This window comes from Urtica dioica, chromosome 8, assembly GCF_054948205.1.
Source record: "Urtica dioica subsp. dioica isolate 48M chromosome 8, U.dioica_male_clone48M_v1_H2, whole genome shotgun sequence".
Lineage (NCBI taxonomy): Eukaryota > Viridiplantae > Streptophyta > Magnoliopsida > Rosales > Urticaceae > Urtica > Urtica dioica.
Window position 1 is genome coordinate 7,883,845 of NC_142763.1, and position 20,352 is coordinate 7,904,196.

A 20,352-nucleotide genomic window follows, 5' to 3' on the forward strand; every position below is an offset into this window, starting at 1 on the left:
CAATGATGTCAATGCATTGACTGACATCAAGTTGAATTTGAAATTAGGGACAAAAAGAACATCATGTAATATAAACTGAGAATTGATCTTGATATCACCAAAGAAGTTGACTGGTATGGTTGTGTGATTTGGGAGGGTCACTGTAGCATTGGTTATTTTCTTGAGTTGCAAGAAAAGTTTGCTTTGGTTGCATATGTGCTTCGAAGCACCTGAATCTAAAATCCAATCTCCATTGAGATTGTTTATAGACTTCAAGGTTTCAACGAAGCAACTATAACCTATTTCACTCATGGTGAGGTTGACTTCAGTTGCGTTGTTGGACGTTGCCACGAGTCTGTTGGACAATTCGTCGATCAGTTGGTGAAGTTGGGTTGGTGTGAGACTATCCAATCTTCCTGAGTGTTGATCTTGTCCTGCTTGCGTCAGATTCGCCTGGATCTTGGACTTAGGAGTGTAGCCTGGTGGATATCCGTGAATCTTGTAGCACTTATCCACCGTGTGGCCCGTGATTTTGCAGTGAGTGCAGTACGGCCGATCCTTCTTGGTAGTCTTCTTGTTCGTTGAGTCTTCTTTGGCCACCATCGCCATCGAATTGACTCCATCCGATCGTGTTGCTTCCATTCCCATTGTCTTGTGTTGCTCTTCTTGAGTGATGAGAGAAAACACCTTAGGGCATGTTTGGTTAAAAATGAAAAGATGAATGGAATGTGAATGAGAATGAGAATCGCAATGAGAATGGAAAGTAAACTTTTTTCTTTTGTTTGGTTTGTTTTTTTAAGATAAAAAACTGAGAATGGAATGACTTTTGCTTGGACAAAAATATCCTCATAATTCATCTTCCTCGTTTGATAATATTCCAAACCCATTTCTTCAACAAAGAACTATTTTAATCAATCAAAATCTGTTACTCAACGAAATCATATTGTTCAACAAAGGAATACATCGAGTAATCCAAAACATCAACTAAAATAAATAGTCCAGTAAATACATCTTATTAAAAATAGGTTTAGGCAGATTTGAAAAAAAAAAAGTGGTTAAATTCTTTATCTTTTTTTTTTCTGCAAGTTCTTGTCAAGAGCATCAAAGAAGAAGTGCGTTGTCTCATCCCGATTTTTCGGGCCTGAAAAGGAAGTTAGAAAAAAAAATTATATATCCCCCACAACTCCCACCTTTCCAGGAAGTTCGCCGGAGAGCATGATCTGAGCAATTTTTCAGTCGCCGGAGTTGTCGATGTTCGGGCCTGAAAAGCAAGTTAGAAAAAAAAACCATCACCTCTATCAACTCCCACCTCGCCCAGAAATTCCCCGGGATGTGTGACCGGAATACTTTTCCAGTTGCCGGAGAGTATAAGCGGAGTACTTTGCTAGTCAACAGGGTATTTTACAAGAGTCGTCAATGAAGTGAAACGAGATTGAAAAATAGTGTATAGGAATATGATATATAAAATTATTTTGAAAAGTACTGATTGGGTAATTTGGGAAATATGAATTTTTATTGATGGAATAAGGGATTCCTCCCACTTACTGGGGTAATAGGGATTACATCAAAATGACTGAATGACCATTCTACAGAATGACGATTCTCATAAAATTAAGAAAACCAAACAATGCAATGTATTTTTTGTCTTTCCATTCCATTCTATTCCAGCTTGATTCCATCCAACCAAACATACCCTTAGTGATGGGAGGGATTGGATCCATGAGCAAGACTTGACTCCTAGTATTGGCGTAGGTGTCGTTGAGGCCCATCAAGAAGATCATGACATAGACGTTGTCATTGAATTCCGTCAATCGTTTAGCCGCTCCACACTTGCAATCCCCACACGAGCAAGTTGGTTTGAAGTTTTGAAACTCCTCCCAAAGCGCTTTGACTCTCGTGTAGTGGTTGGCAATTGACCGCTGATCCTGCGAGAGATTTACCAGATCGCGTAAAGTCTGAAAGATTCGAGGTCCATTGCGTTGTTGATATCGCTCTGCGAGTTCTTTCCAAACAGTATGGGCTGAATCTCCAAATTGGATACTCGCGGCGATTTCTTTCGTGACGGCGTTGATGATCCAGCCGACCACGACGGTGTTGCTTCTTTTCCAAGCAGTGAGAGTCGCAATCTCCTCATCTGATGGTTTGACGATCGATCCATCAACGAATCCCAATTTGTTCTTCACAGAAAGAGCAATTAACATCGATCTGCTCCAAGATGCGTAGTTTTGTCCATCGAGTAGCAGAGATACGATCACCGCTCCTGGATTATCGCTGTGATGAATGAAGTACGGACTCATCGGATCGTTGAAGAGAGCTCTTGATGCTGCGTTCACGACCTCGAGTTGATCTGAATCCTTCGTCGTCTTTTCCATGGCGTAGTGTGAAATAGAGATCGCTTCTTGAAGAGAAACAAAGAGATCAGCAGAAGATCTGCTCTGATACCAAAATAGATTCTTGAATCTAGGGTTCGAGATCTGTAGATCTGAGAACGAGAGAGATTTGATCGAGAGAAAAGAATTTTGATGAAAAATACTGTTTCATTGAAATCAGAATTCTTAGTACAAAGATAGAAAACAAAGAAATATATATATATATATATATATATATATATATATATATCAAGATAACGCCACGTAGGCCTAAACAAGTAGTGCTGTGAACAAAACGCTCGTTTTGTTTACTGCCTTTTTACATAAAAGAAACAAAACATTAACATGACTTGTAAGTCACGCTATCTATATAACAAAAGGCTTAAGGCTTCCTCAGCTCGCTCCTCAGCTCAGCTCGCTCCTCAGCTCGCTCAACTCCTCAGCTCGCTCCTCAGCTCAGCTCGCTCAATATTCTCCAAATCCACTGTGATTTAGCATCCATGGCCACCACCTGAAGATACCGATCAACGAGCCTCCCGACCTTCCTCACCGCCGCCTTCCTCCGGCACGTCGTCACCGACCTTCCTCACCAGATCCTCCACCGCCGCGTCGGCCAGCTGCGCCGCGCACTTCCGCAGCAGCTCCGACCTGGCGGCCCTCCTCATCGCCGTAGCGTGACGGAGAGTCCCGAATCTCCGTCGATCTCCTCGCCTTCGCCGCCGTGACGGAGAGTCCGACGGGAGGTAATATTTGTGCGATTGCGGTGACTGGAAGGAGGTTGGAGAAGAAAGAGGTCGAAGAAGGTCGAGGATTACATTTTAGGGCTGAATAAAATCCCTGAATTAAATTAATCCTGCCTGGATTAAATTTAATCCAGACAAAATTTAATCCATAAATATTGTCTGGATTAAATTTAATCCTGCCTGGATTAATCGCAGCTTGGCTATTTTGCTTATACTTGATAAACTTTGGCTATTTTGCAAATTCTTAAGTTCTATTTGGTCATTTAGCCGCTTGATCCTTAAATTTATTCTATAATGTATAGGTATAGGATAAAGTAAATAATCACCCAAGACATACTGAGGCTTCTTAATAAATGTTAAATTTATAAACTAGTCTATTAGTCGGACGATTAATTTTATCGTATTGTCTTATTATGTATTTGGTTCGAAATATTATTTTATTGTCATTACGTATTATTACTTGGAAGAATAAGTATTATCATCATTTGTTGAAACAGAATGATAACTTACAGATTTTATAAAGGCCACGGGTTATTCTCCCATTTAATTTTGAGATGAAAGCTCATAATATTTCACACTTCTTTGTCGAATAGGATTATTAGACACCAACCAATGATAATCTGAACCAGAGGAATCTAACACCTATATGTTCCTCACAATTGATCACACTACAATATTTAACTTTAACTCGTAACAATTTCGGCACAAGAAATTGTGTCTGGCATGACTTTACCAGAGGAATCTAACACCTATATGTTCCTCACCTATATGTTTTGCCCCATTTTTCTGTTAAAATAAACCATATAAGAGTGATAAGTTATCTTTTATATTTCGTAATGAATTTCTCTGCAATTCGAGAAATGTGAAATGTTACAGTACAAGTAGAAAAAGTCAAAGAGAGTGATATTGAGAAGATGAAAAAAGCATATCTCTTGGATGCTCTTGGGAAGAGGAGGGTATCATCAAAGGAGGACATTATCTCGCACCATTGAGCTAGACATTCACTTCATCTCTATAGCCTCTGCTACTTCAACATTATCGTTCGGGGGTTTCAATTGTGACTTTCTAAACCCTTATGCAGATCTATAGCCCTAGATCCCATAAGTGAATGCCACAACTGGTGTGCTCGAAGAACACACCAAAAAGGGTTTTCAACGGATTCACTAAAAAAGAAATATTTTGAAGACTAAATACGAAACGACTTTATGAGTAATACCAACTTTATTTCGATTTGGTGGACTATTTTCTAAAGTAAATTAAATTAATGTAATTATTTAATGAATTAATTTCGGCCTAGTGTACTATTTTATTAATAAAATAAAATTCTAATTATTTTCTCAAATATAATTGATTATTGGATTACTGAACTAATTGTCCTATGAAATTTTTATAATTGTTTCGGTGAGAATTTCAAATACATTATTCACTTCAGTATCTCATATAGTAATATATAATTAAGCTGGTTATCAATATTTATCTGTTATAGAGTTCGACATATTATTTTAAATTTGATAAAGGTAAAGATAAGTAAGATTTAAATTTATTCTATAATATATAGGTATAGGCTAAAGTAAATTAATCACCCAAAACATAATGAGGCTTCTTAATAAATGTATAATTTATAACTATTCCATTAATAGGACGGTTAATTTTATCGTATTGTCATATTATGTATTTGGTTCAAATATTATTTTATTATCGTATCATATATTGTTACTTTGAAGAAAGACATAATATTTTGATTTCATATACACACGTACATACCAGGTGGCGAGAAATGAGCAACGATAAGTTGAATTAGGAGCAGCGTATTAATTACACTCTGCCACCGACTCAACTTACTTGATTTGCTCTCATATATACTCTTAACTAATCACAAGATGAAGCCCTAATACTGATTCTTGAAGGTAATCAAGCAAACTGAGCAACGAAAGTCGATCATTCAGCGGCGAAGAGACAGACTCGATTGATAGGTGCGTTAATCACGCGTAAAACTCCTATTTCCCGAACAAAAAACCGACGAGTCCTCAAGTATTTTAATGTTTTTAGTAGGTTTTTGAGTAATTTTAGGTTCAGATGAGCAATAGAGTGCTACAATCAATTTCGTGGAAAAAGGACGGGATTTGGAGACAAAACGGTCGAAATAGAGTCAAAAAGAGATAAGCAAGAAGTTGGCGACCTCGCGCGCCGCGCTAAGGCAAAATCCGAGACCGCGCGCCGCGCAGATACAGTCGCGCGCCGCGCATACGGGGACGCAAAACATGAAAATGCATAGAGTCTTACGCGCGCAGCGTGCATAAGCTGAAATCTGGACCGCGCGCCGCGCAAGGAGGACAGCGCGCCGCGCGCTCTTCGGGTTTTGACGGAATTACTTTCCGTTTTTGATGTTTTTGGGCGAATTAACCCATTCCAAAGGCCCAATATGCTCCGAAAATCACCCCTTGACCTATATATTAGACTCTAAGCTCTGAAAACAAAAGCTTCGCTTTTGTTTTAGTTTCTATTTTATTGTTTGGTTGTTCTTGAGAGCTTTTGGAAGAGGAAAAAGGCGTTCTTCAACGGAATTGACAACCCGACGAGTTCTCCTTCTCCGAATTCATTTGTTCTTCCTTCTTCTCTTCTTTTATTTATTTTATTGCTTTGAATTATTGTTGAACATCAATTTTATTTAATATGAATTCTCTTTTGGTTTCAATCTTTGTTTTAGTGCTTTTAATTATTCTGTTGTGTTTAGCATTGATTATGAATTCTATTAGAGGCTAAGTTTCTTATGGGGTTGCGATGTAGCCGGGATTGATAATGGTTAGGGGGTTCGTTAGGGTTAGATAATTATTGTTTGCTTCATTATTATGGATTGCTTGATATGAATTGTTCATTATGCTTTCTAGTGCTTGATCACCATTAGAATTTTTATCTAGGATTGTTTAGCTACTCGAGAGAGAGTAAATAATCGTGCTTTTGTTCATGTCATCATAGTTGATCTTAGGTTAGAAAATCTAGGCAATTTATGTAATCGTTTGAACTCTTGTTTCATTGCGTGTGATTGTTTTAATAGGATTAGATGCCGAGAGGATAATAATCCGTCAATTGCATAGGTTTGCTAGAACACTCGAGATGAGAGGCTAGTGAATAATTTTGATAGAGTGAGATTAGCATCCATAGGAGTAGATTTTGTGGTTCGAGCCCGAAACCCCCGTCCTAGTTAGTTCCGGTGAAATCGTGACCCCTACTTTCTCTTCTTGCAAAACTCGTATTTAACTCTCTGCTTTAGTTTTATTATTGCTTTTGTTACAACCATCTTCTCAACTTTACTTGGAATTAATTAGCATCAAGTTTTAGAAAATCGCTAGAGTAACTAGTCTCTGTGGGATCGATATCCGTTACTTACGTAACACTATTACTTGTTCGATACGTCCGCTTGCGTGCTAGTTATAAAAATATCGCAACATCGATCAATCAACGTACATAAGCAATTCCTTAATTAATTTACCCACATTACTGCGATACATGATTGTAATCAACCCAAATACAACCCTAAATATTACCGCATTAGTCTTTAACTCGTAAGCTAGTACTCGATTAATTTTGGAGAATATCGATTGTAGATCGATCCTAGTTCGTTAATAGCTGCGGTGTGCGATGGATGATTTGTGGAGTGATTTTCCAGCGTTGGACGAGGGGTTCCTCTTCAGCGATGAGTTCAAGAAGAGCGTTCAGGACGAACACGACCTGTTGTTGAGCGAAGAGTTTTCATCGATTTCAGCCGAGTATTCTTGCGTTACAAGCAACCCCGACGAGGATGAGAAGTCAACGCAATGACGAGTAGGACCCGGGAAGTGTATGAAGAAGTTGTTGCTGTGGAAAGAGCGTTGCGATGCAGAGGATGAGGCGAAGAACAAGTCAACGGCGATGAGAAGGCAAGAACGACCCGGGAAGAGCATGAAGGTGCTCTTGGAAAAGCTTCGCGGAGCCAAAAAGACGACAAAGACAAAGACAAAAACAAAGACATGCACGACTGTGAAGGAAAAAAAAGCAAAGGTTCTCAAGAACAAGAAAGCCGAGAACACCAAGGCCCACCGGCTCTTTTTCCCTCATTAGTTAGCTAATTATTTTTTGGTGTTGTTTGTTTCCATTCCATTGGATATATGGTTGTGATTGTAAATACAAACTGAATGTTAGATGTTGAGAGTTGAGTGGGTGCCAACCTAGTTGGGATGTGCTCAACCTCTCATATATCATTCCTTTCTTGATCAATATCAATGTAGTATTATTTTTTATTCCATTTTTACATTCATGTTCTTACTACCTGATTAATTTATCATTTTAATTTTAATTTTTTTGTTTGCATCAACAGATAATCATATACAATTAATATGCCAAAACGTAGTTTTGTTTCTTCAAATAGAAATAAACTGGTATAGTTCACAATGAAAGAAGAGTCCAAATAACAATAAAAAAAATAGAAAGAAAAAAATGGAAGCATACTAAAACGTGAACATGCTTATACTATTTCCGATTTTATTTTGCAAGTATGGAAAAATGATCAAGACAGCGTTTCTTAGTGCTTAACTATACATACGTGCTTTCATGCCAATAATAAATAATAAAATAAAGAGATAAAATATCCTTCTTCCCCCTTTCAACTCATAAACACCAAAGTGAAATGTAACGACCGAAATAAAGGTCTAGAGAAATATAAAATATGACCCAATGTGGAAAATCAAAGTATATGATCAAATATATATCACCACGTAATTGTTAATAAATCAAAGTACGTGCTTCTATGCAAAAATAAAAGAAGGAAAAAACAAAAATTCAATCCTCCTTCTCCTCAAATTAAATTCTCGGAACCAAGAGCCCGAAAATAGGGGTTCCGGAGAAAATTAAAAAATAAAATAAAACAATAAAAAGACCAAAGGAATAGTTACCACCATGTTGAATATGAGGCATTATTTTTTTTATTCTATTAGTAATCTCCCACTCCCATCATAGGACGGAAACAATTCTCACCAGAGGGTGACGTTAGTCGGGGTGTTTCGAGGAATTTTGGGGTGGACATAGGGTCGGGAATTTAGTTGTTCAAAGATAGAGATAGAAAAAAAGATTTTATATCTAATTTATAAACTTAATTGTAGTCACGACTATTATCGCGGCTATAGGCCATCACATATTGACGCAGCTATACCCTAATATTCTCGAATAATAAGTGATAAACCAGTACCACGTGAATGAAATATTACAATTGAAAACATCCGGGACAAGTCGCAATTGTATCATCATCAATTATAGTACATTCATCTGAAACCCCTTTTTTAGATTTAATTTTAGATTTAAACGCAGTTGTCTTAATTGTTTAACAACGTAAATTTTTATGCTTCATTTTAAGTTTTTTTTTAACAAAAAGTTTGTTGTTAAACTTAAACCATTATCTTAGAGAAATTTCATTTTCTAGACCCAAAAGTTATGGAAATATCTCAATTAGACCCGTTAGTTAAAAAATATCCAAAATTAGACTTTTGTACAAATTATGGACGAAAATACCCTTGAAATTCAAATAACTCATATTTTTCTCTCATTTTCAAATCATCTTCATCACAATTCTTGTCACCTTCGAATTGGTTGCGCTAGGATTATAACTTTCGGTGGTCGACACAAAATACCCAGATTTAAAAAAAAAAAAAAAAATTCACCTATCTTCCATGATTCAAATCAACACTAAATAACTAAAAACCACTCTAATCTTATATCCTATCAATCCTACACTATTCAAATCATGACAAAACCATTAAAACCATTAAGAAAGTGAGAGAGTGAGAATGAAAGAGATGAAGATGAGGTTTATTTTGAATTGAGAGTATTTTTGTCCAAAATTGGTACAAAAGTCCAATTTTGGATATTTTTAATTAACGGGTCTAATTGAGATATTTCCATAACTTTTAGGTCTAGAAAATGAAATTTCTCTTATCTTATTCATGTATAGTGTTAAATTATATATTAATATAGATTTAAATTATATATATAAAGGTAATTGATTTAATTTTGAGAAATTGCTTAATTTACCACCAATTTTATAACATTTTCCCACTTTCCACAAAAAGACTAATTTTTCTCAAAATGTCACATCTATGTCAACAATGTTGACATCTATGTCAACAATGTTGACATCTTATAGTGAAGGGCAAACATAGATGTCAACATTGTTGACATAGATGGTGGTATTTTGGAAAAAAATTAGCATTTTAGTAGAAAGTGAGAAAATGTTATGAAATTAGTGACATTAAGCAATTTCTCTTTAATTTTTCTAATTTTTCATCCTTCTCCAATCTCTCAATGGAATGGAGTGGTTCATAAGTCATATATAATTATTATTATATATTTATTATATTATATTTTACACGCGATTTTATGTCGTTTACACGTAACGGCATGTCGTCACTGGTGTTCCTTATTCGTCTTCGTCAAAAATCATTTTGACAAATTAGGGGTTTTGAGAATTTTAGGGTTTAACCCGACCGAATTTCAGAGAAGAAATTAGTTCAGTTCGAGATCTGCAAAATGGCCGCGAATCAAATTCCAAACAGTCTTCCATACAAAGATGTTGCCCCTGCTTCTGTTACCGCCTATCGTGATCCAAAATATTGGTAAATCTGGGTTCTCATTTTTGTGTATTTATTCAAGTCCAAGTTTTTTTTTTATTCTCATAGGGTTATGGAATATATCAGGGATGATCGTTTCTCAAATGAGGAAAATTACGAGTGGCTAAAGGACTACTCTCAGTTTCGACACCTTGTTCAACCCCATCTCAATCCAAAATCTTCTGTACTTCTTCGTACTAATAGCTTATCTATTCTCTATGTATTATTCCCAAGTAAACAGTAAATATATAATATGTATAAATCATGATTTGTGCAATGTGTATTCTTATTTGTAAATCCTGCTATCAATATATGCATTGTTACTTTCAGTAGTCGCAGCAATCTAGCTGTATTATGTTTCTTTATTCTATTATTAGTATTACTGGACATTAATTTTCAAATGGGTATGTATGTTAATTGAAATTTGAGAGTGGTGAATATTTTATATTTGCAGGTACTGGAATTGGGCTGTGGAAACTCACAGTTGTCTGAGGATTTGTACAAAGACGGAAGTACCAACATTACTTGCATCGATCTCTCGGCCGTCGCAGTTGAGAAGAAGAAGAAACAGTTGTTATCTAAAGGATTTGATGGTATGTCTATGTCAATAGAAATTATATATAACCTAAGATATTATGGTTTCATTGAGGTTGATATTATCACCGTTCAAAGTATAGTATAGATTTAGTCACATAATGCACGCATATATTAAGATTCCGTTATATGATGCTTAATCTTATCCTCTTTTTTTTTCTCTCAGGAATAAAAGTTCTGGAAGCTGATATGCTCGATCTTCCATTCGGCGACGAGTCTTTTGATGTTGTCATTGAGAAAGGAACTATGGTATAGCAGTTTTTTTTTTTTTTTTTTGGTAATCTCTTTCTTGTTATTATTCGTTTCACAATCGATGATCCTAAGCTTAGTTTCGATATATTTGTTGTCACCTTGAAAAAGATTCTTAAAATTTGTATTTGATGTTGAAGGAAGTATTGTTTGTGGACAGTGGCGATCCATGGAATCCGAGGGCCGAAACGGTAAATAAAGTCACGGTGATGCTCGAAGGCATCCACAGGGTTTTGAAACCCCAAGGAATCTTCATCTCGGTTTCGTTTGGTCAGGTTGTGTGTACGCGAGAACCGTCCAGATTTCGAACTTCCTAATCGAAAAAATTATGTGGCATCACTGTAATTTTTGCATTGGTCTTATTATTACTCTGCAGCCACACTTCAGGCGTCGCTTCTTCGAAGCTCCCGGGTTGACATGGTCTCTACAATGGAACACTTTTGGGGACGGGTTTCACTATTTCGTCTATGTCCTCGAAAAGGTCAAAGTGATTCGATGTCTTATAATTGAAATATATACTTTCATTTGGGCTTCTTTTACTCACTTTTATGCTCTGTGGCCGATAAACACCTCGTATTTCAGGGGAAGAGAGAGAGACTGATCGACAGAGACGGAACAAACGACGAGAAGCTTGAGACCCCACCATCGATCTCTCTGTTCCACGAGGAGCTGGAAAGTGAAGATTATATGTTCCGAACTAACGTCGAAGAATTGAATTGTTAGAACGGTGTTCATGATCAATAAACTCAAGTTTCTTGATCAGATTGAGTTGATTGTGGCTCTCTCTTCTGCTTTTTAAACTAGATTTGTTGTATCTTGTTTAGCTTTGGGTCATAGGTATGTTAGTTGATTGTCCTTTTTCTATGCTTCTCTTTTGCAAAGAGTTTTTTAAACTATTCATTAAGCTAGCTTGATTTTATGTCCTATATGATAAAACAATAATATTTACTTACCAATAATTATTGGAGATTGTGGGAAGATTACTACAATACGCAACGAACAACCGCGCATGGAAGTAGATGGCAAATTGGCAATAGTTGGTACCGAATAATTGTTTTATGTAATTTGACTCGAAGGTAAAAAAGATGACAAATGTGAAAGTTGAGTTTTGGGTCTTTATAAGCTATTGATGCTAATATAGAAAGAAAAAAATACAATAAATATTTGTGGTGAAATGGATTTAAAATACAACATTTATGGGGGTGGAATATGAAAAGTAGAAAATAATAACGCTAGAGGAAGGGGTCGAACCTTCGACCTTGTGGTTAACAGCCACACGCTCTAACCAACTGAGCTACTCCAGCTTGATGACAAAGCCGATATTATTTTAAAATAAAATCCATAAATGAATCTATTGCTGACACACATTAATTTATATTTTTGTAAGCAATTTTCTTAGGGTCGTTGGATCTTGAAAATCAGAGCCAAGATTAAAAATAAAAATTAAATATTGGTTCGAATAAGTGATGGAAATCCGTTCCCCTTCGTTGCAAAAAAAAAAAAAAAAGGTAATTACAGAGTATATAATAATACAAAAAAAGCTCATGGATGAACGGATTTTTGTGTGTGCTTGTCCATACGAGTAAATGTACGTATTTTTGTTTAAAAAAAAAAAAAATTGAAAATCTCTTAGGAAAGTTGCAGAATTAATTAAACATAGAATCGAAAACCAAAGGCGACATAGAAATAGAAATGAGTAAAAATTAGGTCATAAAAAAAACTACCGATCGCTGAAAAGAAGGCATTTGTGTCAATGCATGACTTCTTCCTACCCAGAAAAAAAAAATGATCGCATGTAAGTAACTTTTATATAACGAACATTAAAACTTTTTCCTATATGAAAAGTATTAGACACATTATTTTTAGGTGATTCTCATATGCCGTATAAAGAAACGAGCATCGGAGCATGATTCACAAAGTAATATGAACATGATGATAACGAGATCGATATAACAATTGAAATGATATTATATTATTAAATTTTAAATTTTGTTTGATATTATACTACTATACGTTTCTTTATACACAAGTGTTTACAAAAGGATATATATGAAAGTGAACGGATTCGTTTTTTATTTTTCGATTACCAAGGTTATGTTTAGAACATGGAAAATTTACCTGAATATTATCATTTGGGCAACATTTTACTAAAATCAATCAAAACTTCAAATTATAAGGATTTATTAGTAAATGAGTTGTGGAAAAATTGTTATACCTTTACGAAAATTGGTCACAAAATACAATATTTAGTGACGTATTGATCACGAATTCTCAAAATTTCGTGACCGATTGGTCATGAATTCTAAAAAAGTTGTGACTTATCGAACACGAAAATATGAATTTCATAATCGATTGGTTGCGAATTTTAGAATTTCGTGAGCGATCGTTCAAGATTTTAAAATTTCGGAAAAATATGTATATGATTAGGATTAAAAATATTAGTTTAAAAAATAAAATGGACATGGCTCCCTCGAGCTGCTCAAGCCTCTCAAGATGTGCACTTTGAATTTCATCCGTAAAGAAGCCCAACACCAAAAGCCCTAAATTGAACAGATTGTTGTTGTCGACGACTCGACGACAACCATGACAAGGATTGAAGATTGTGTACGGACGGATCTCCGACAAAGCTGTGCAACAAATTTTTATTTTTTTCGTTTCTGAGGTCAAGGTCACATCTGATAGTGTATTTTTAAAAGAGAAATTGTCTCAACTATTGTCATTTCATAAGTTTTTTCTAATTTTCCACCAAAAGCTTAATTTGACCAAAAATACTACTAAGCCACTTGTGCAAATACAATTTTACCATCAACAATTGATGTCAACAAATTATGTCAATTGTTGACATAGATGTCAGTAATAGATGTCGATTGTTGACAGAAACAAAGAATTCAAAACTCACAGATATAAAAAATAGATGTTAATTTGTTGACATTATATTGAAGGTAAAATTGTATTTGTACAAGTGACTTACTAGTATTTTTGGTCAAATTAAGCTTTTGGTGGGAAATTGGATAAAATTTATCAAATTGTGATAGTTGAGGCAATTTCTCTTTTTGAATTTAATCGTAAAAATAATGTGTCTAAATTTTTATGGCGAAAATATTATTTTTCAAGTTGTGAACATCTTTACAGATTTTTAATAAAATTATTAACTATTTTAAGTTTTATTTAACTTTTATAGTTTTTTATAGTTTAAAAAATAGTAAAATACTACATCTAAAATAATATATATATATATTTATATTTATATATATATATATATATGTATATATTCTTGTGTGCCTTTTTTCCCCTTGCATTCCAATTATATATACACGTCCTTTGTATTTTCGTTACAAAAGCTCATTATAATTTATGCAGCTTCCCTTTATAAGCTGTCCTTCTCTCTATCTCTATCTCCCTTTCCTCTCTCTCGTCGGGGTTTTCCATACTCGCCGGAGATTCCGGATTTCCTCCTCTTCGGCCCGGCGAGAGAAACTTGTGCGAATCGCCTAACCGGTTCCAGAATTCAAGCTTTCTTTTTATTTAATCTTTGTTGATAATAATTTTTTAAAAGATTATAACGATTTTGTGTGGAATTCGTTCCTTGGTTTCTATTTGAATTACTCAGAAATTAATAAAAACCGTGAATGGAAGATTATCTCAGCAGTGACGATGAGTACTATTACTCCGATCGCGACTCGCTCGATGGCTTCGAGAATGAAGACACCGATCCTCAGTGGGTCACTTCTAAGGGTCCGTCGAGTAAGGTAATTTTCTCTGTTCCTCTTTCTTATGTTGTTTTCCTTCTCTCTTATTGGCAATCGATTCGCAAAAAGGTCGTTTGTTTGGATTGTGTTGATTATGTGATGTGGGGTTTGTTTGTAACCCTTGTTCATGGTACGTTGAAATTGGGGGTTTTTGATTGTTTGAGGTCACGTCAGCTCAAGAATTGAGTGTGATGATCGGAAAGGCAATTTCTTTTTATCGGAATATAAAATTGAAGAAGTTTTGATATTGATGAGCAAGATGTATGTGTTTGGCCGTGTTAATGTATACGAACAGCATCATTGTTGTTAAGATATTGACCCTATGTTGGTCTATCTTTGTGGTTTTTGGCTGGAATAACGATTCAGTAATAGCCGTAGAGAGATATTGAAGATTGAGCATCATTGTTGTTAAGATATGTGATCGAATTTATATATTCTTGCGACGCCAGAGTTTATCAAGTTGACGATAATTTTTTATTTTTTTGCAGGTCATTACACAAGAATCTCTTTTAGCTGCGCAGGTGAAAATAAATTCCTTATAAGGCTTTAGAAATAGAAAACACAAGGCTTGTCGAGAATTAGTTTGTTATATCTTTTCTACTTTGCAGAATGAAGATTTACGGAGAGTGATGGAAATGCTGTCTATAAAACAGCATCACGCTCGGACCTTACTCATTCATTATCGTTGGGACGTTGAAAATCTCTTTGCGGTGTTAGTGGAGAAGGGAAAAACTCGCCTTTTTGCTCAAGCCGGTGTGTCGGTCGTAGGTAATCAAGATCAGAACACGCGACCTCTTTCTTCAGCGGCCATGTGTGAAATCTGCATGGAAGAAGTGCTGAGCAGTGACGCGACGCAGATGGACTGTGGTCACTGCTATTGCAATGAGTGTAAGAGCTTGGCCGTGATATGTTTTTTGCTTGTATAAGTGTGCTTTTTTTCTGTATGGCCTGGCAGTTAGTTTTCAGTGGAATTTATGTCCTGTTTGGCATCGTAACATAGAATGTTTACAGGACAACAGTATGACATGCTTGGCTCTTATTTTAAGAATTATTAAAATAATCAGAGCTTAGGAAAAAAAAAAAAAAATTGAGAACAACATTTTAATGTTTTGTTCACTGTGTGCTCTAAAATCTAGATATATACTAATTAACAAAAAGAAAAACATTCGAACATGAAAATTCGTGAATTTGTAGATAATTGTTGATATAGAAGACATTATAAAAGTGTTTTGAAATCTGAATACTGTTTCCAGAATTACCAAAAATGTCAAAAAAACACTAAAACAATTGCATTTGTTTTTAATTTAAAACAGAAAACAATGCCAAACAAACTATAATGATCTTTCTTGCTAGCTGTGTTTGATGGGGGTTATGCCTATGATCATTTTCACATGGCTTGTTTGTTTAACATTCTTTTTTTTTTTTTGGGTTGAATTATAGGTTGGACTGGTCATTTTGTTGTGAAGATAAATGACGGTCAAAGTAAGCGGATACAGTGTATGGCACACAAATGCAACGCAATTTGTGACGAAGGGGTCGTTAGAACTCTGGTTAGTAAAAATCACCCAGATCTTGCAGAGAAATTCGATCGTTTCCTTCTCGAGTCGTACATCGAGGATAATAGAAAGGTCAAATGGTGCCCGAGCACTCCTCACTGTGGGAACGCAATTCGTGTCGAGGACGATGAGTTCTGTGAGGTCCAGTGCTCGTGCGGTAATCAATTTTGCTTTGGTTGTTCGTCAGAGGCTCACTCGCCTTGCTCGTGCACAATGTGGGCGCTTTGGGTAAAAAAGTGTCGGGATGAATCCGAGACGGTGAATTGGATCACAGTCCACACAAAGCCCTGTCCCAAGTGTCACAAGCCCGTGGAAAAGAATGGTGGGTGTAATTTAGTCAGCTGTATATGTGGGCAAGCGTTTTGGTAAGATTTCTTTGCTTGGCGCTCTCCTACATCTTGTTCTTGATTTTGGTTTTCTGCGAGTGTAGTTAGATGCATATCTATAGACCTAAACCCATGTACTTCTTCCCCTCAACTATTAGGTTTCTGATAGGAACCAGGAATATTCAGAACACAAAATAAATACTGTTTCTGATAATGAACTCGATGACAACCCGAAATCGAACCAGAGCGTTAGGCAAATCTCTGCCTCTACACTATGCTAGTAGAAACTAGCTAAACTAATCATCGTACTCAATTTTCATCATAATCCTCAAAAATCTCCTAATCATATTGATTGTATTACTAGAGGAATATCTTGCTGTTTAATTAGGAGATAAATAAATCACCTAACTAATCTAAATATATAAGTAATCATAAACCCGGTCTAACACATACATTGTGCGTGTAACCCTGTGAACTTCAGGATTAGGTAGTTTTTCTTACCACAAAACTCTTGGTAAATTTTATACACATGGTAGGTGTATGTGGACCTTGTGCTATTGAAATTTGAACCCCGGACAGAGAGCGAGTTATTACATAATAATCTATTTTTTTTCGACGGCTCTTTATTCCGTGTTCTTTTCTTTTTTTAGTTCAAACATGGAAAATAAATTCATAATTTTTTCATCTTCTTATGCAGCTGGCTATGTGGTGGGGCCACCGGGCGTGACCACACTTGGTCAACTATAGCCGGGCACAGCTGTGGACGCTACAAAGAGGACGGCGAGAAAAAAGCCGAGAGGGCAAAGCGTGATTTATATCGATACATGCACTATCACAATCGCTACAAAGCTCACACAGATTCCTTCAAGCTCGAAAGCAAGCTGAAAGGGAGTACCCAAGAGAAGGTGGCGAGTTTGGAAGAAAGGGACTCTAAGCTCAGAGATTTCAGTTGGGTGAGTAACGGGCTGTACAGACTTTTCCGGTCTAGGCGGGTTCTTTCATACTCGTACCCGTTTGCTTTCTATATGTTTGGGGAAGAAATTTTTAAGGACGAAATGTCAAAAGAAGAGAGGGAAATAAAGCAGAACTTGTTCGAAGATCAGCAGCAACAACTCGAGGAAAATGTCGAGAAATTATCCAAGGCTCTGGAGGCACCTTTTGAGTCTTTCGACGAGGATCAGGTTACGGAGATGAGGATGAGAGTCATCACTCTCTCAACTGTCACCGATACCCTTTGCCAGAAGATGTAAGTTTTTCCTGCGATGTACACAGAGATACGTATCTAAATTCATATGATGCTATTGAAGTTGATATTTTGTTTCTCTTGTATGAATTGCGTGCAGGTACGAGTGTATTGAGAACGATTTACTGGGTCCTTTACAGCTCGGTACCCATAACATTGCTTCTTATATGTCCAAAGGCATAGAGAAAGCCTCGGAACTCTCTGTTGCTTGGGGCAATCAAATCGACGCTTCTGAAAAATCTCTGGCATTGCATCACGGATCGAGCGGTATTAATTCATTCTCTTTCACTGAAGACCCTTGTCTTTTGTTTTTCATTATAATAATAACATTTTTTTTTATTTACTTGAATTATTCAAATGATCGTTTGTCGTAACCACCGGACATGTTGATTAGTGACAGACCTATTTTAAAGCAGGGACAACGGAATCTGATCAACCTCTGGGCTCGGGTAGTTCAGACGAAAGCGGATTCTCTTCTCGTAAACGGGCTTGGAAGGACGGACCTGGAAGTGGCTTTTTTGACCTAAATTTACCGGCCGGAAATGAGGTCTGACTATTGGTGATATACTAGATGTGTACAGACGGTAGTTTTAATGCACACACCGTCGTTGGTGTGTCTCGATGATCATGGATTTCGTTTTTAGTAACTCTTAATAATGGAAGCATAATAGCAATGCCTTTTTTTTCTTCTTTTTTCTTCCCTTCTCCCCCTCTTGAATATGTGGTGGTATTTATTTTGAAATCGTAATGGTGTATATATTCTTTGTTTGGGGTTTAGGGGAATAAAACATGTAAATCCGCACCTGACAGATTCATCTTTTCTTTTCTCTAGTACTTTGAGATGCTTACGTATAGATATCCCTTTTATTTTGTAGAATTGGAGTGAATTTGGCTACGTAATTTGTGGCAAAGCATAATTTTTCTAGAGCATTTTGCTTATTGGCATTACTAGGAAGTTTGTAATTTTTTTTTTTATGATTTTTGGAAAATTAAAATGGATGCTCATGGGGCTCGGAAAAAGATTTTTCAGGTGCTTCTCTGCTTAGTTGAACAAAAAAGTTTGGGCTTCATCTTAGGGTTTGGTATTAATTTTTTATTTTATGGTCATGGATTTCAGTTTTAGAGCTCGCATTTGGAGTGGAACACAAATGATTTTAGTTTTACCAAGAATGATTTTACGTTGATTTTCTTTTCTTTTCCTTCCATTTAATCCAAGTGGCTAGTCATAAACAAAGACTAAAAAACACACATTTCGTAACCAAATATTCCAGGATAATTTCCTAATTACCATTAGACCAACCACTTAGGATTTAGTTGAACCAAAATTATAGGTCAAATTCTCTTAGACCACACCGCAAGGATTTCAGCCAGTCAAAATCTCTTGCTCTGAAGTGGATACTCTTTTTTCTTATTGTATGATTGGCAATGAGTCATTGACTAAATTTTCACCTAACTTCAACTTTCAGATTCATGTGTGTCCAATCCAAACTTCTTCATATATAAATATAGTCTGGACTCAAATTTGCTTTTTCCTTTTCTCTCCGTACTTCCTCTCTGCTCTGCTCCAGGCGAGCTTCGGAGCTAGAGTTTTCACCAGTGCTTCCTTCTTCTTCCTGGAGATGGAGGACCTGTGTGATAGGTGGTCTGAACTAGACATCGGAGAAGAGGAAGATGAGGTATTGGTTCTCGAGGAAGATGAGATAACAAGTACAGAAGTGAACCTTTCTAGCTGCCTCGTGGGAAGGCTCCTCAGGTTGAGAACCTTTAACCGGAATGCCCTGAAGACGGTTATGGCGAGAATCTGGAGGACTTCGGGGAAGCTGGAAATTAGCGACTATGATGGAGGCGGGTTTCGCTTCAAATTTGAGCTGGAGGCGGATAAACAGAGAGTTTGGGACTTGGGTCCCTGGACCTTCGATAAGTCGCTGCTGGTACTTGGAGATCCGGAGCGGGACGATGGAGAGGAACTCCGGTATGTCGACTTCTGGGTTCAACTCCACGGGGTCCCTCCGAGGAACCGGTCAGCAAAAATGGGGGAGTTGATCGGCAAGAGGCTCGGTCGTGTTCTCAGAGTTGACAAAGACAAGGAAGATCATATCAGAGAGGATTTCCTACGGGTCCGAGTGACCATCGACATCGGGAAGTCGCTGCTGAATGGGATCCACATCTTGATCGGGGAAGAAAAAACTTGGGTCTCGTTTAAGTACGAAAAGCTCGGCGACTTTTGCTACACTTGTGGGAGCCTCGGTCACTGCAGCTCTGAGTGCCCGTGTCAATCTAATCTTGACGGCGATGCGGTGAGGCCGAGATTCGGGGCGTGGCTCCGCGGAGTTATGCCATCCAACCCCGCCAGCGGAACCAGACGTTTTAGCGGCACCGGGCCGTCCAGAATATCGGGGTGGGCTGGACCGGGGAGCTCGACGACGACGGCCGAGGCGTCTATCCCGTCTTCCCCGACGGCCGCGTCGGCTAAGAACAACAAGGGCTTTCCTGGGAATTCTACGGCGGAGACGGAGCGACGTCATAAGAGCGAGAACAACCCTATCCAGCAGGGGATCCCGGAGAGTCCCGACGCGGCGGAGAGGAGATATAGATGAGCGTCTTGATAGATGCCTTGCGAGTCACGAGTGGGGCGATCTCTTCCCTTCGGCCACTGTTCGGCACTTGAGTTTCTGGAGTTCGGACCATAGACCTCTTCTTCTGCTTACTGCGGGTTCCAGAGATCGCCGGAGGAGCAGGAGGCAGAGGCGTTTCTTTCTCGAGGAGTCATGGATAGGCGAGCCTGAGTGCGACGAGCGGATCCGTAGAGCTTGGGGGACGGGCCAGAGTGGTGATCAGAATCCGAGCTTAGCTGATGCGATCAGTCAGTGCAGACAGAGCCTCTCCCGCTGGGGCGGAGCGAGGAACAG

At 37.4% G+C, this 20,352-nt stretch overlaps 2 protein-coding genes and 1 non-coding gene across 8 annotated transcripts; 2 read left to right on the forward strand and 1 right to left on the reverse strand.

The window, feature by feature from the left end:
- Window positions 1–9,545: 9,545 nt before the first annotated feature.
- On the forward strand, window positions 9,546–11,539 carry LOC149387765 (S-adenosyl-L-methionine-dependent methyltransferases superfamily protein). The gene is made up of 7 exons (XM_089623956.1): window positions 9,546–9,732; window positions 9,814–9,910; window positions 10,181–10,319; window positions 10,487–10,569; window positions 10,710–10,844; window positions 10,946–11,050; window positions 11,152–11,539. The coding sequence occupies exons 1-7, from the start codon at window positions 9,647–9,649 to the stop codon at window positions 11,290–11,292; spliced, it is 786 nt and encodes a 261-aa protein (XP_089480082.1). The 5' UTR covers window positions 9,546–9,646; the 3' UTR covers window positions 11,293–11,539.
- Window positions 11,540–11,799: 260 nt separating this feature from the next.
- TRNAN-GUU (transfer RNA asparagine (anticodon GUU)) lies at window positions 11,800–11,873 on the reverse strand. Its single transcript has one exon. It is a non-coding gene; the product is annotated as a tRNA-Asn (tRNA).
- Window positions 11,874–13,909: 2,036 nt separating this feature from the next.
- On the forward strand, window positions 13,910–18,292 carry LOC149387767 (putative E3 ubiquitin-protein ligase ARI2). Of its 6 annotated transcripts, none has more exons than XM_089623097.1 (8): window positions 13,910–14,067; window positions 14,180–14,318; window positions 14,807–14,839; window positions 14,927–15,206; window positions 15,759–16,239; window positions 16,898–17,446; window positions 17,544–17,710; window positions 17,857–18,292. In XM_089623097.1, the coding sequence occupies exons 2-8, from the start codon at window positions 14,199–14,201 to the stop codon at window positions 17,994–17,996; spliced, it is 1,770 nt and encodes a 589-aa protein (XP_089479223.1). In that variant the 5' UTR covers window positions 13,910–14,067; window positions 14,180–14,198; the 3' UTR covers window positions 17,997–18,292. The 6 variants fall into 6 exon arrangements, with proteins under 6 accessions (XP_089479223.1, XP_089479222.1, XP_089479221.1 ...); XM_089623096.1 differs by having other exon boundaries at window positions 13,910–14,049; XM_089623095.1 differs by having other exon boundaries at window positions 13,910–14,318.
- The last annotated feature ends 2,060 nt before the right edge of the window (window positions 18,293–20,352 follow it).

Excerpts from the sequence above, each read along its gene's own strand:
- LOC149387765 (XM_089623956.1), top strand. The coding sequence starts at position 9,647 with ATGGCCGCGAATCAAATTCCAAACAGTCTTCCATACAAAGATGTTGCC. Across the intron at positions 10,570-10,709 it reads TCATTGAGAAAGGAACTATG|GAAGTATTGTTTGTGGACAG; the intron begins GTATAGCAGTTT and ends TTGATGTTGAAG. Across the intron at positions 10,845-10,945 it reads TCTCGGTTTCGTTTGGTCAG|CCACACTTCAGGCGTCGCTT; the intron begins GTTGTGTGTACG and ends ATTACTCTGCAG.
- LOC149387767 (XM_089623095.1), top strand. The coding sequence starts at position 14,199 with ATGGAAGATTATCTCAGCAGTGACGATGAGTACTATTACTCCGATCGC. Across the intron at positions 14,319-14,806 it reads CTAAGGGTCCGTCGAGTAAG|GTCATTACACAAGAATCTCT; the intron begins GTAATTTTCTCT and ends ATTTTTTTGCAG. Across the intron at positions 15,207-15,758 it reads TCACTGCTATTGCAATGAGT|GTTGGACTGGTCATTTTGTT; the intron begins GTAAGAGCTTGG and ends GTTGAATTATAG.